Raw genomic sequence first — 15,914 nt, 5'->3', positions numbered from 1 at the left:
ATTCTCCAACCATGTCTGTATTCTCATGTGTATTCCTTGTTTCTATGGGACTATAGTTCTTTTGTCCATTAATTTACAATTTTTGTCATCTCTATTTTGATTTCCTAGGAATAACACCAGTAAGCAATGCAATTTATTCAGGCTGAAAACAATGAATAAAGATTTGTTTATTTCCAGCAAATAGGAAATGCAATCATTTCTGTACACTGAGAGTCTCTCATTACCTCGTAGTGAACTGGAACTGCCAACAAAAATGACAGAAGTTGTTGTTTCTCAGAATGATAGTTTATCAGTCCATTGTGACATATGCTAAACCTTATTAGATACATTTGTGATATTCGTTTGTCTGTTTAGTAGAAGGGATTTGGGTAAAAAAAATACTGGACTATCTATGTTGTCCAAGACTATTATGTTTTGATTAGATCAAAGTTTGTGCTAACAAGAGCCTGAATGGAAGTTTATGAAATTAGAATAGATGCAATCTTGTCAAACAGAATGAGACTAATTTAAATGATTGATGATGATACCAGAAAAATGAATACTAGTGGAAACATATTGTCTGATAAGCATAAAAGCATATACGAAACAGATTGGTGCTTTTGAGAAACCTGGTTGAGTCACAACAGAAGACATAATATTATGGGAACCAATAAGGAGACATCTACATTTAGTTCTTCAACACAATTGCAGCATATTCAGTAAACTCAGTTTCCACAAAGGGCTCACTTTTCTCAAAATGTTCTCTATGGTTCAGTGTTGCATAAACAAGGGTATCCTGGTTTGCAGATAAGAGCTGGTTGGTGACAGATTTGTCATGTGCAGGTTTTGATGTTACCATGTTGGGCTTCTTGCAGTTGATTTGTCTGCTGTCAACAGCACTGCCACTGGGAAGCTGTTGCAAGGGAGGAACAAATTCATCATTTGACACATGGCTGCTAGTATCATTGCAGCATTTGACATTCTTATAGCTATTGATCAGACAGAGAGAGAGGAATGTGTCTACTCCTACCAGTAAGATGCAATGCAGGAATGTGAGTCATGTGGCCCTCTGGAGCAGTGGTTCCCAACCTATGGCTCTAATGATGTAGTTTAGGAGGAGTGCACTAGAGAATTCAAAGTACCTTTCCAAACTACAAATCCCAGGATGGAGCGATGGCAGATGAAATTGTATTATAGTGCTATAAATGTACAATGTAGATACTCTCAGTTTTGACAAAAGTGCCCTTCTCACTTCTCCAGAGTCTTGTTACAAGACAATGTGTAACTTGCCTCTAGCATCTGTACATTTGTGAGATTTCAGAGGAAAAAAAAATAAATTCATATAAAACAATGCACATACATCAAAACATGAATGGTTAAAATATACATACAGTAAGTGAAAAACACACACAAATATGATTTAGTTACAGAAATCAGGGAAACTGCAGAAATAAATGCACATATTAGGAAAAATTTGTACAAAGATAGCATAGATTTTGATGTGAAGAACAAACTACCAAGTTGCACAATCCAGGATGGAACCAGGATGGGAAGACAATGCAGATGGGATTCAGAGAAATTCAGTGAAATTAAGATTGAGAGATTTTCACGTACTTGCTTCTGTGTGGTTGCTGGCTCTATAAACAACTACCGTATTTTCCAGCGTATAAGATAACAATAATAGGATTTATTTATATACCGCCCAATCACTGGGAATCCGAGCGGTTTACAACAGAGGGGATAATAGATGGTTCCCTGCCCTCAGGCTTACAATCTAAAAGACACGGCACAAAAGGAGAAGGGAATGGTGAGGGGGGAAGGGGATCAGGTCCAGCAGTTCTTCTCTCCCTCTGAGGCCTGGACCAAGGCAAATGGACCGGAGGGAGGGCTCTTCTTCTTCCAGGCAGGTCTGTTGGAGCTAGCCTGCCTCTCTCTCCCTTTTTACCCCTGTCTTATATGCCAGGTTGTGTTTGGCAGCCTCCATAGAGACAGGTGAATGGTGAATGGTAAATGGTGTAGCCACCTCTCTGTCTCCGGGGTCCTTGAGGGTTCCTATCCTGGCAGGCACCACGGCTGGGCTCTCTCTCACTGCCATTGCTGGAAAAGGTGGCGGAGAAGCGGCTCCAGAGCCAGTCCAGAGGAAGAGGGATGGTCGGGCTGAGAGAAAGAGCCGGCCCCTTATGCCTCGCTGCCTCCGCTGCCGCCTGGGATACTCCGCTCCTTCCGTGGCGTGCTGGACTGCGAGAGGCCCTATTGCAACTTCTGACACCCGCTTTCCAGGCCTCCACAGAGGCCCTCTCAAACTGGCGCATGTGGGCGCCAGACCCCCTTAACTCGGCCTATAGGAGGCCAGGGACACTGCCTGCATGCGGCTTGGGGGTCGTCTTATACGCCCAGTTGCCTTATACACTGGAAAATATGGTAGTCAAGTCAAGTTAATGTTTTCTGTACTAGCCAAAGGCCCTGACAAAATGAGCTTATCAAAAAGTGTAAAACATTTAAAACAAAATGCACACAATACAAAGGACAAAAAGGAGTTAAAATAGTTAACTGATATAAAGGACAAAAGGGAAAAAAGGACATCTTTCCTGGATGTTAGTAAACTTACACAATATCATCATAAAATCTAATTAATACTTTGTGTCTTCAGGGAAATGTATGGCAATTTTATTTAACTCTCTCTTTCTAATCTTTTTTGCAGCAAGGGCAAAAAGAGCCACTCTATGTGTTAAACAGTCATTGGTGTCACTCAAAAGGAATAAACAACTATATTCATGCCTAAGCACTGGGAATTGAGAATAATCATAGTCAAAAATAAATAGATGTTTCAATAAACAAACCTACCTCTTTTATTTCTTCCTCTAAGGTTGATGAAACTGTCTTGTTTCCCCCTAAAAACAAAAAGAAAAACACATTATATTGTTGGAACAGCTTTTCCACATTAGCTGTAAAAGAATGAACCAGGCTCTGGGAATCTTTTGACTCATAAAACTGGGATCAGGCTAAATTTTGTTGGTAGGCTGAATTATCAAGATAATAAGAGGCAGGCAATGCATATTAGAAATAAATTGGATTTCTCCAAGACTATGAGTTTCATAAATACTAAATAAATAAACCTCTGGAGAGTTATGAGAACATAGTTATGTACGTTATCTAAAATAATCTGAAAGACAGGGATCAGATAAATGAATTTCTCATCACAGGGAAGAGAGTAGAAAATGGAAGACTGAAGACCAAAAAGTTCACCTTGAAGCCCCCGTTTAGATTGCAGCACGCCAAAGCAGCAGAAAATGAAGAGGCCCAGTGCTCCCAGGGATGACAGGATATAAATAATCAACATCTTGTTCTTTTCAGATGCTTCACGATCTTCTGTAGTATTTCTAGCGTCATCAAATACAGTGATGTTGCTGTAATCTACACAGACAGTGAATCAAATGACTATTGAAATTCCATGGAATAGTGATATTGTTGACCTTAAATACACTGTAGACTTAAATACACTCTAGTTTTTGTTCTGTTTTTTTTGTTAAGAGTGAAAAGAACCTCAGAGGGTTCTTCCCAAGCTGCTTTTAGATCCCAGTGACGTGCACCAATTAGTCCCTACAACTACTTTCATTTCTTTGCAAAATAAAGAAAGCCTTCAGCCATCATGAAACTTTGACCTGAGAAGGTGAGTCAAGATGTTCCTTGATTGAATCCATACAGTTTTGCAGAAAACAGAACTGAAACATAAGCCCTATTCAGGTGTTCAGGACAGGTTCAGTCTGAATTTTTGAGGAAAGAAGCCCCTTCCATTGCCGCTCCCCTGATGGTCTGAAAAGAAGACATTTTACTACAGAGGAAACTCTTTACACATAGAGGATAATGTCTTCCTCAGAATATGTCTGCTCACACAAAAAGAGTGAAAAGAGAGTGAGACTAATTTCAGTTCTAAATTCTGATCAACATGACTCTTAGTCAAAGTACGTTCAGGGGCTGAACAGATGGCTATTTTATGTCACCTTCCCGGAGGCTTCGGAGTATGGCATTTAGTGCAGTTTGAGAGCACTTAAACTGGCATGGTTTCATCCTATGGAATCCTGGGATTTGTAGCCTGTTGTGGTACCAGAGCTCTCATTTCTCATAAAAGTACAAATCACAGAATTCCATAGCATGGAGCCATGGCAGTTGAAGCAGTGTCAAACTGCATTAATTCTGGACTGTAGATGCAGCTTGAATTGCCAATATACTCTCTGTTCCTTTTACGTTATTTCTACCCAGTTTTCTAACCATAGGCCCTATTTCCCCTCAACCAGCTTCCTTAAATATGTTGCAAACAGTGATAGCATAAAAGGCATCATTTTTTTGTTTCTTTGATACCCCATGGGACTGAAGGCAGCTCACATCAAGTACTCAGTACAATGGATGGATGGATGGATGGATGGATGGATGGATGGATGGATGGATAAAAATATAGATTCAAAAGTTAAATAAACATTAAACAGTTTTCTTAAAACACTAAATTACAAATATTGAAAACACATTAAAGCATTGTAAGAAAATAAAAACATAATATACCCCACTGAAAAATCCTTTTGCCACTGTTACCTAAAAGACAAAAGCCTGCCTGAATAAAATGTGATTTGCCTACTGGTGGAAAGAGAGAAGGCATGGGGCCAACTAAGGTTCCTGTGGGAGGTAATTCCACAAATTGGGAGCAGCCAGAGAAGACCCTCTCCCTCATCTTCATCAAACACATATCTGATGGGGGTGGGACAGAAAGGATAGATCACTTATGATGCCTACCTTGAACAATAACCTCTATTGCATGGCCTGCGATGGTGCTGTTAGCCACATTTGCTTCACAACGATACGTTCCGCTATCATTTTTATTAATAGGTTGAAAATTCAAAACAAAAATGTTTCCAGTTCTCCATGAAGTTGTGTGATTTGGTCCAAGACTTAAAGAGAAGAATTTCTTGAGCATTGTATTGTATATATGCCAATGCACATTGGGCTTCTTTTGACAGTACGTCACAGGGCACTCTATAGAAGTTGAATCACCGGATTTGCTGTAGTACTTGGTATTCCTCTGGACAGTAACAGCAATAGTGCAGTTATCAGCCTGAACCACTGAAAGAGAAGATGGACAAAACTTATGTTTTGCATACCTCATATATTTCAATACTGTATGCAGTGACTATGCAATATCATTCATAGCTCTACTCAATGTTTTTTTATTCATGAATCCATATAAATAATAAATAATAATAAAACTTTTATTTATATCCCGCTCTTCTGTAGCAAGACAATCAGAGTGGCTCACACTAAAACATCCACATACAATATAATACTGTATATACCCATGTATAAATCTAGAAATTTAGATAAAAAAAATGACCCCAAAAACCTGAATGGACTTATCCATGGGTCAATGTAAGTATTGTATCAAAACTCTTATTTAAAAGGAGGAATCATCCCCTGGTGAAAGACAAGAGTGTAATCTGTTCTGGAAGCACCAATCCTCTCTATTCTCTTATCCATCCAGTGATAAGAATGAGCACAAAAATCATAGCTGGAATTTTGTAGGGTTTTTTTTGACATTGTTTTGGTTTGCTTCATCCTTTTGATCCTTTGCTATATGCCCCTAAATTTTGCCCTCGACTTATCCACGGGCCATATCAAAATCCACAATTTTTGCCCCCAAACTTGCCTGCGACTTATACATGAGCTCGACTTATAATTGAGTATATACGGTACATAAAATTATAATATCCCACCTTAAAAAAGAATTAAATATATTACAATTAAAAGTTTTTAAAATCAATTTATTATAAAAATAGGCAGGGTGGTAGTAAATACATGGTGTGAGGGGGTAATCAATCTGTGGCTGGGGAATTTATTCGGGAAAAGCCTGCCGGAAGAGATCCATTTTGACAGCTTTTTTGAAGCTGTCTAAGTTGGCAATTTGATGGATCTCGTCCGGCAGGTTGTTCCATAGTCTGGGAACAGTTGCAGAAAAGGTCCTCTGGGGGGCTGCAGTTAATCTGGTCTTTAAAGACTGCAATAAATTCCTCCCAGAGGACTGGAGTGTGCGGGGTGGATTGTATCGAAGTATACAATCTCTTAAATAGGTTGGATCCAAGCCATGTAGGGCTTTAAACGTAATAACCAACACCTTGTACTGTGGCTGGAAACTAATAGGCAGCCAGTGGAATGACTTTAGGATAGGTGTTATCCGGTCACTCCTAGAATTTCCAGTAACTAACTTGCCTGCCATGTTTTGTACTAATTGGAGTTTCTGGACTAGGCACAAGGGTAGCCCCATGTAGAGTGCATTACATAAATCTAGTCATGAAGTTAATAATAATAATAACATCTTTATTTATATTTCTCGCCTCTCCCCATGGATCGAGCCAGGAGTACATCAGATAAAATCACCATTACAGCAAGCACAAAGTTATACAAAATTACATCAATTAATTGACAAAGCAAATGCAATAAATACATACAAATCCATACCTATATATGATTAATGGAAGATAGGGTGTTACCCAGGTTCAGTTATGGTGCATCAAATGGATAAGCCTGCTGGAAGAGATCTGTCTTTAGTGCTTTCTTGAAGTTACCAGTGCATGTACCCCAGTTTCTAGGTCCCTTACTTCTAGGAAAGGGCACAGCTGGTGTATCAGCTCCTGGGCTTGTCATGTGAAGCGAGGGATCTAAGAGCACCCCCAGACTACGAACACAGTCCTTTGAGGAGAGCGTGACCTCATTTAGGACTGGAGGTTGCAACCCAATACCTGGTTTGGGGGCCCCTACTGCAAGTACCTCCGTTTTGTCTGGATTTAACTTGAGCTTGTTTTCCCTCACCCAGACCATTACTGCTTCAAGACACTGATTGAGAGGAGAATCATAGAATCGTAGAGTTGGAAGAGACCACCAGGGCCATCCAGTCCAACTCCCTGCCATGCAGGAAATCCAAATCAAAGCATCCCCGACAGATGGCCATCCAGCCTCTGTTTAAAGACCTCCAAGGAAGGAGACTCTATCACCTTCCGAGGGAATGCGTTCCACTGTCGAACAGCCCTTACTGTCAGGAAGTTCCTCCTAATGTTGAGGTGGAATCTCTTTTCCTGTAGCCTGCATCCATTGTTCCGGGTTCTGTTCTCTGGAGCAGCAGAAAATAAGCTTGCTCCCTCCTCAACATGACATCCCTTCAAATATTTAAACAGGGCTATCACATCACCTCTTAACCTTCTTTTCTCCAGGCTAAACATCCCCAGCTCCCTAAGTCGTTCCTCATAGGACATGGTTTCCAGACCCTTCACCATTTTAGTTGCCCTCCTTTGGACACGCTCCAGTTTCTCAATGTCCTTTTTGAATTGTGGCACCCAGAACTGGACACAATATTCCAGGTGGGGCCTGACCAAAGCAGAATACAGTGGCACTATTACTTCTCTTGATCTAGTCACTATACTTTTATTGATGCAGCCTAAAATTGCATTGGCCTTTTTAGCTGCCGCATCACACTGTTCACTCATGTTCAACTTGTGGTCTACTTGGACTCCTAGATCCCTTTCACATGTAGTTTCATTTAGCCAGTTGTCCCCAATCCTATATTTGTGCATTTTATTTTTCCACCCTAAGTGCAATACCTTACATTTCTCCGTGTTGAATTTCATTTTGTTAGCTTTGGCCCAGCTTTCTAGTCTATTCAGGTCATTTTGAATTTTGATCCTGTCCTCTGGGGTATTAGCTATTCCTCCTAATTTGGTGCCATCTGCAAATTTGATAAGTATGCTCCCAATTCTGTCATCCAGGTCATTGATAAAGATGTTGAATAGCACTGGGCCCAGGACAGAGCCCTGTGGGACCCCACTGGTCACTTCTCTCCAGGATGACAAGGAGCCATTGTTGAGCACCCTTTGGGTTCGGCCGGTCAACCAATTACAGATCCATTTAACAGTTCCTTTGTCTAGCCCACATTTTACAAGCTTGTTTGCAAGAATGTCATGGGAAACCTTGTCAAAGGCCTTACTGAAATCAAGATATACTATATCCACAGCATTCCCTTCATCTACCAAGCTGGTAATTTTATCAAAGAAAGAGATTAGATTTGTCTGGCATGACTTGTTTCTCTGAAACCCATGTTGAGTTTTTTTGATTATGGAATTGCCATCTAGATGTTCACAGACTCTGTGTTTAATTATCTGCTCTAGAATCTTTCCTGGTATTGATGTCAGACTAACTGGACGATAATTGTTGGGTTCCTCTTTTTTCCCTTTTTGAAGATGGGAACAACGTTTGCCCTCCTCCAGTCTGCTGGGATTTCTCCTGTTTTCCAGGAGTTTTCAAAGATTATTGCCAATGGCTCCAATATTACATTTGCCAGTTCTTTTATTATCCTTGGATGGAGTTCATCTGGTCCTGGAGACTTAAATTCATTTAGATTAACAAGGTATTCCTCTACTATCTCTTTACTTATTCTGTGCTGAAATTCCCCTATTCTGTCCTCTGCTCCTTTATCCTCAGGTTGAGCACCCTTTTCCTTTTCTGAGAAGATAGCGGCAAATAAGGCATTGAGTAATTCTGCCTTTTCTCTGTCTTCTGTTAACATTTTGCCATCTTCTCGACGCAGTGGCCCTACCATTTCCTTCTTCTTACTTTTGCTGCCGACATAACCAAAAAAAGCCCTTTTTGTTGTTCTTAACCTCTCTAGCAAGCCTGAGTTCATTCTGCGCTTTAGCTTTTCTGACTTTACCCCTACAAATGCCTTTCTTTGAATTCCTTTTTCGCGATTTCCCCCTTTTTCCATTTCTTATACCTGCTCCGTTTAAAACTTAGCTCGGTTGAAAGTTCCTTAGTCATCCATCCTGGTTTCTTAAGACACCTCCCATTTTTCTTTCTCACTGGAACTGTTTTGAATTGTACCTTCAGTATCTCCCTTTTGAGAAAGTCCCATCCATCCTGAACTCCTTTATCTTTTAGTATTTCTGACCATGGGATCGCCCTCAATACTTTTCTAAGTTTACTGAAATTTGCTCTCCTAAAGTCTAGAATGTGTGTCTGACTATGCCTGACTTCTCCTTTCTACTGTATTACAAACTCCAGGAGAACAATGGTCACTTCCACCTAATGATCCCACCACTTGCACTGCATTAACCAAGTCATCCTTGTTGGTTAGGATCAGATCTGAAATAGCTGATCCCCTTGTTGCCTCTTCCACCTTTTGGGCAATGAAATTGTCTTCCAGGCAAGTGAGGAATTTGCTAGACCTTGAGGATTTTGCTGAGTTTGACTTCCAGAAAATATCAGGATAGTTGAAGTCGCCCATCACTACTACATTTCTCCTTTCTGAATGTGTGGTCATCTGTTCTAGAAAGGCATCATCCAATTCCTCAGTCTGACTTGGAGGTCTGTAATAGACTCCCACCATAACATCCTTGTTGTTTCCCTCCCCTTTAATTTTTATCCAGATGCTCTCCACCTGGCTTCCATGATTGATGTCCTGGATCTCTTCACTGGTGTAAATATCTCTGACATACAGTGCTATTCCTCCTCCTTTCTTGTTTGGCCTATTTCTCTTAAAAACGTTATACCCCTCTATTTCCACATTCCAATTATGAGAATCATCCCACCAGGCTTTGGTGATGCCTATTATATCATATTTGGTTTGTTGTACTAGGAGTTCGAGTTCATCTTGCTTATTTCCCATGCTCTGTGCATTAGTGTAGAGACATCGCAGACCATGGGTCCCTTTTACTTGCTGCCTGTGCAAGTTTTTTTGCCTCCCACTGTTAGGTCCTTGCACTTTTTTTCTTGTTTCCTCTATGTCAGTTTGACTATTTTCGCATTCCTTAATATTGTCTCCCTTCCCCTCCGAACTCAGTTTAAAGCCCTCCTGATCAAGTCCTTGAGACTGTTGGCAAAAACATTTCTTCCAACTGGCGTGAGATGCAACCCGTCCGTTGCAAGAAGTCCCTCCACATGGAACCGCAACCCATGATCGAAGAATCCAATTGGTTCTCGGCGGCACCATCTGAGACGCCAGTTGTTCACATCCGCTATTTTCCTCTCCCTTACAGGACCATGCCATTCAACTGGCAGAAGAGACGAGATGACAACTTGTGCATCCATTCCTTTCAGCTTCCTACCAAGCGCCTCGTAATCCCTTTTGATGTTCTGAAGGCCATGTGGACCAAAAGGAAGGGGTATTGGTCAGTAGGCTTGACCAGTCTTGTCAGCCTCTCTGTCACATCACGGATCTTTGCCCCTGGGAGACAACACACCTCTCGAGACATCTTGTCAGGCCTACAAATCACTGCTTCTGTACCCCTCAGCAAGGAGTCCCCCACTACGACCACACGCCTCCTCCGAGGCTTAGCAGCAACTGTTCTCTCGGGTGGAACTCTCAGGCTCCCCTGCTCTGTCCCTGAAGTCTGTCCATTCTGCTCTTCTTCATCCTCCTTGATAAGGGAAAGAGCTTCGAATCAATTCTCTAGCTGCAAGCTCCCAGAACAATCCCTTCTTGGCTTACTTCTCTGTGTGACATTCCTCCAGCTGTCTGCCTCCTGTGCATGGGAAGTGACCTTCTCCACCCTAGCATCTTCCTCAGCGTGGTACTCATTGAAGATCGTTAGTTCTGTTGTGTCCAGAAAATCCTCTTGTTCCCTAATATGCTGAAGTGTAGCTAATCTGGACTCCAGCTGCTGCACTTTCTCCTCCAAGAGTGCTACCAACTTGCACTTGGTGCATGTGAAGTTCTCCACTTCTGTAGGCAAGAAGACAAACATTCCACAAGCGTTGCAGGTGACTGCAGCAGATCCCTCGGCATCCATACTGTAAATCTTTAGTAATGACTGAAACAGGACTGTGGGCATCCTCCTCAAAAAATTCTCTGGTAAACACCAATGTTAAGGCCCCTGATGACTTGGCCTTTTCACCAGTCTGTGGAAGCGAGCTCAATCTACTGGGAATACAACTTTATAGGAATGTCCTGGCTGCTATCTTATACTTACAGGCAAGGTTATGTTTCAATTTCTGTTTCTAGCCCGATGCCACTTGTGTAGAGTTGTTGAGTTAAAAAAAATTAAAATTAGCGCGCCGAGAGATGCCATCTGTCATCAAAGCTGTTGACCGAGGCATGGAGAAGTATATTTGGGTGTCATCAGTGTACAGATAACACCCCACTCCATGTCTACAGATGATTTCTCCCAGTGGCTTCATATATATGTTAAATAGCATCGGGGACAGAATGGTGCCTTGAGGGATGCCATGTCTAAGCTCCTTTGAGGAGTGTCTGTCCCTGAGCATTTTTCCTGCAAGATATGTTTAACTGGCTGGAATGGAATGGCTAACTAATATGCTGTAGTTGTAATTGTGTGCCCTCAAGTCATTTCTGACTTAACGACAATCATAAAGTGAAATTATCATGAAATTTTCTCACATTTTTTTATTTATATACCGCTATTCCAAAGATCATAGCGGTGAACAGCAAGTAAGCTAATTAGCAAGTAAGCTAATTTGCCCCCAACAGTCTGGGTACTCATTTTAGCGACCTCGGAAGGATGCAAGCCTGAGTCGAGCTTGGGCCATTTTGCTGGTCTTGAACTCACAACCTTGTGGTTTCGAGTAAATGGCTGCAGTACAGGCATTTAACCACTGCGCCACCAGGGCCCCCTGGTGTTCAGAAGGGGTTTGCCATTGCCTTCCTCTAAGGCTGAGAGAGTGTGATCTGCACAAGATAACACAGGGGGTTTCCATAGATGAGCAGGGACTTGAACACAGGTCTCCCAGAGTCCTAGGCTATGTGTTCTGGTGCTGGGGCTGCCCCACCATGCCCCCATTACCTGGGGCCTTCTGTTGCAATGCTGGTTGATTGTTTGAACATGAATACTCCTGTGCCACCCAGTATCCTCTGACGTCAGAGCGAGTGATTTGTCACAGTGGCAGCCATGCCAGGCAGCACAGCAGGACACATTGTAAACAACCATCCAGCATCACAACAGCAGGAGCCACATCACCTGGAATGATCTGAAGCAAAAAGTGAGTTTTAAAAAAAAATTTTTTTTAAGGGATGGGGGTATATGATGGGTTTGGTGCTAAACTGGCTGAACTTCACTTGGACAGTTCACATTAGAACTGGGGATTAGGCCATGCTTTCTCTGAACTCCTTGCTATAGGAAGAGGGGAAGAATTCTTTACAGAGCCCTAACGCTTAGTTAATATGACTGAGGACAAAATGCTTGGCTTTAGTCATTTTCACTGTTTTAATCATAACCAGGCTCCTTAATGTTAGTGTTGGAATTACGAATGGCCAACAATCAGCTCTCCTTAAGCAGCATCAGTTTAATGACAATGCTGAAAGTTGTATTCTACTGAAGTTAACATCCATTCTCTCCCAGAAAGAAATCTTAGGTATTAAGGGGAATCTTTTCTTTTAAAATAAGAGCTACCCCTGGAAATGCAGTGTCTGTGTGTGGTGGTGGCAGGAATACAGGCCCTACATGTTACTGTAGTTCCCAACAAAATTGGGAGCCAGCTTTTATGTGAGATTGTGAGAACATCTACCTGCATCATACACCCTCGCAGGTTCCAGGTGATGGAGGATGCTACCATGGTTTCAGTGGTATTAGTGGGGTCAGTGGACACTGCAAATTCTTCAGAAATCAGGATCCCAGAGAGGCACAAATCAGGGGTGTGAGGGGTACACACAGAGACAAATGCATGCGTGTTGCCCATCTCAGGCTTAAAAGCTGTGGGTCCCAGCAATTGCAGCTCATTTAGGGCCCATCTAATATCCTGATACCCTACTGCAGTCAGTAAGAGACATGAACTGGAGGAAGCTGTTGTTTGAAAAAAAACCCCAACATCTGCTAACCAAAGGCAGCTGCAGCTACAGAAAATGGAAGTGGAATCATGTATGTGGCTGAGATTGGAGAACAAGTGCTTAAGTGTTATAGTGGAATCACAGCTGGTGGAATTTTCGATCTGGAGGAATGGTGATGTAGCTGCCCCACATCTGTGTTTCCTCTGAGCTTTGCTGCGGTTCTTACAGTAGCTGGGTGTATGGTTGGGGTTGTTTGGATACAATACACAGTTGTAAGCTAAGCCTGTTGAAATGTAAAACATTTTGAGGTGATCTGGCCTTGAATGAGACTCATAAGACTCATTATGAAAGACTGTTAAAAGGTGAAGATAAAAATTACTAAAACTGGTGGTCATTCATTATGAACCCAATTGTCTATACTGGAACTTTCTTTAGGGTGTGGATGTGCAGGCTATTGTGCATCAGCACCTGCATTTCAAAATGCACCACTATACCACTAGTGTGATATTGTAACTTTAAGTTTTAAAAAAGAGTAAACTTTATGTTACGAAAAATCTGGGACTTTTTACAAAAGTTTGCACAGAAAACTGAATCTATTTGGCCAGCTGTTGTATTTATATGCCTCAATCCAACCACAAAGTTTCCTATAATGGTTTTCAGTTAGTTAGTTTGAGAGTTCCCTCCTCTCAGGCTTACAGTCTCAATAAGAGATGACACACAAGGAAAGGGGAATGGTGGCTGGGAAGTTAAGTTCAGCAGTTTCTGGCTGTTCTCCTCAAAAAAGCAGCAGCAATGGCAATTGGAACATGGAAGGAGAGAGGGGCTTTCACCAGCCAGTGGAGCCCAAGCACAATGGAGGTGGGACTGACTGCTCTTCCCTTTCTAAGAAGCCATAGCATCCACAGATGGCAAGCCCCATTATCCCAAATGGTAGTTCTCAGAATTGCCCATGCCAAAATAACCAAACAAATAGATTAAAAATATAAAAGACATTGTTTAAAATGTGCCATAAATCAGAACTGATATGAAGGCACATAGCAGCAACAACAAAGATGTTGTCACAGCAAGCTGGCAAGTTAGGGCTGAAATCCCTAAACATGGATAAGTGTGACCTTTGCTTCACCTTGCTTAACATGGGCCTGAGACTCTTTCCTGCCATCCTTTCTTTCTCTTTCTCTTCCTTACAGAATGGGTAAGAAGGGTTGACCTTTACTTCATACTTTCATTATCCAGATCAATATTTCCAATTATTGGTTCCATTATTTCTGTTGCTCTTAATAAAAATTGTCTTATGATGTTGTAGGTCCAGGCTGCATGTACACTGCAGAATTAATGCAGTTTTACATCATTTTAACTGTCATGGCTTAATGCTGTGCAATTCGTGGATCTGTAGCTTTGTAAGATATCTAGCCTTATCTGTCAGAGAGCTCTGTTGCCACAAGAAACTACAAATGCCATGATTCCATAAGATGGAGCCATGCCAGTTAAAGAGGTATCAATCTGCATTAATTCTGCAGTGTGTCAGAAGCCCAAGACAAATGTAGAATCTAGAACAATTTTTCTTGTTTATTTGAATGAATTACTATACCATATATTTTGATAATAAACCTGGTTGCTTGAAGACAGCTGATGGGGTCTAGTCCAAAGGATTTTTGAATACTGGAATTTCATAGCCCTGTCTAGGACCTGATAACAAGGCTACTGTTTTATATTCAGTAGGTTATGGGTGCTAACTATCCATTGAATTAACTGCAGGTTAAATTTCAGTAACTAAAGTGGGCCCCTGTATCGTTCACTATGGCCTGGGAGAGGATTGCCATATGTCTTCAAGTTGTTTCTGACTTATGGTGACCCTACGGCTTGAAAATATTCCAAAAAGATATAAACCTCCAAAAGCAAACCTTGACTTTGCTATTTTATATAAGGGACACCATTTTACAGTCAAACCTTGTACCTGCAGATTTGGGGTTTTATTGGCAGGATTTGTTCAGAGGACGTTTGAGAGTATCACAATACAATGCTGAATACGAATTGTCTCAGGAAACCTGCATGGTGTATATCAAACCTGCCTACATGTGTATTGAGAGGAAATGGTAAATAATGGAGTCAAATAGAAATGCATTGCAAAAAACAGAGCCTCCACGTAAAGAGGAAATATATTTATGATAAGCATTAAGCTAATTCATAACAACAGTGGTTCATGGTAACACAGCCATACCATCATTGCTGTTTACATTAAATGCTACAGTAGGGCCGAAAACCATTGTCTTGATTTATGCTTAAAGGAATCAAATCACACTTCTTGACAATGGCAACTTGTCATCGATATGCAGGGTGGGGTGTGCCTTATCCTGCAGTGGTGGGATGAAACCCTCCTCCCCAACTCAAATGCCAGATTTATGGTACTTCTGATGAATTCTAATCCAGAGGTCTCATGCATGGACCCTACATTTGATGATGAGATTTTCATAAACATAATAAAGAAAAGGTGTTGATGATGAGAAGGACGGGATAACAACAGTAATCTTGTCACCATCACCAACAACATATCAAAGCCAACAGCTGGAACCAGGGAGCACTACAGACACAGAAGCCCCCAGAGACTCCTAACCCAAGCCTGGACTGGTGTGGTTATTCAGTGAAGAAACTGCACTGTACCTCTTCACAGTGGTCTTTTCTTTATTGACTTCTTTTTCAACATTGAGCCCAAGTACTACATACTCCAAGGCTGACGCATGTCTTTAACTAAGCTCTGTCTCATATTTCACTATTTCTTCTTGGCTGAAGCCATATCTTGGTCTTACAGCCATATCTTGTCTACTATGCAACATCTAGAAAGAGGCTTTCATGCACATTTTACTGTCTTTCTGATAAACAGATTTATTTTTAATTAGAGCATCTTACCATACACCCATGGCTTGTCCACCACCATCATCAAAAAGAAAAAATCCAGTGCCAAACTGCCTGTGTTCATGGCCTGTAGATGTCTTCACTTCATGATCTTCATGGAAATGAAAGAGATACTATTGGTATGGAATGATTTTCTCTTGCCTTTTAAGCACCTTCCTCAATTAGCTTGCAATGGTTCATAAGGAGAAGGGTGTGCTTTTTAAAAGACATCTTA

The 15,914-nt window shown here is 41.4% G+C and overlaps 1 protein-coding gene across 1 annotated transcript; it reads right to left on the bottom strand.

The window, feature by feature from the left end:
* Nucleotides 1–228: 228 nt before the first annotated feature.
* Nucleotides 229–15,887, bottom strand: BTLA (B and T lymphocyte associated). The gene is made up of 5 exons (XM_089508152.1): nucleotides 15,695–15,887; nucleotides 4,765–5,091; nucleotides 3,226–3,393; nucleotides 2,824–2,870; nucleotides 229–892 (listed from the first exon to the last, which is right to left on the bottom strand). The coding sequence occupies exons 1-5, from the start codon at nucleotides 15,762–15,764 to the stop codon at nucleotides 668–670; spliced, it is 837 nt and encodes a 278-aa protein (XP_089364278.1). The 5' UTR covers nucleotides 15,765–15,887; the 3' UTR covers nucleotides 229–667.
* Between the last annotated feature and the right edge of the window lie 27 nt (nucleotides 15,888–15,914).

The sequence above is a fragment of the Sceloporus occidentalis genome, unplaced genomic scaffold (assembly GCF_023333645.1).
Source record: "Sceloporus occidentalis isolate IW3139 unplaced genomic scaffold, rSceOcc1.0.p SCAF_2, whole genome shotgun sequence".
NCBI lineage: Eukaryota > Metazoa > Chordata > Lepidosauria > Squamata > Phrynosomatidae > Sceloporus > Sceloporus occidentalis.
This window is presented reverse-complemented; position numbering and strand designations above follow the sequence as displayed.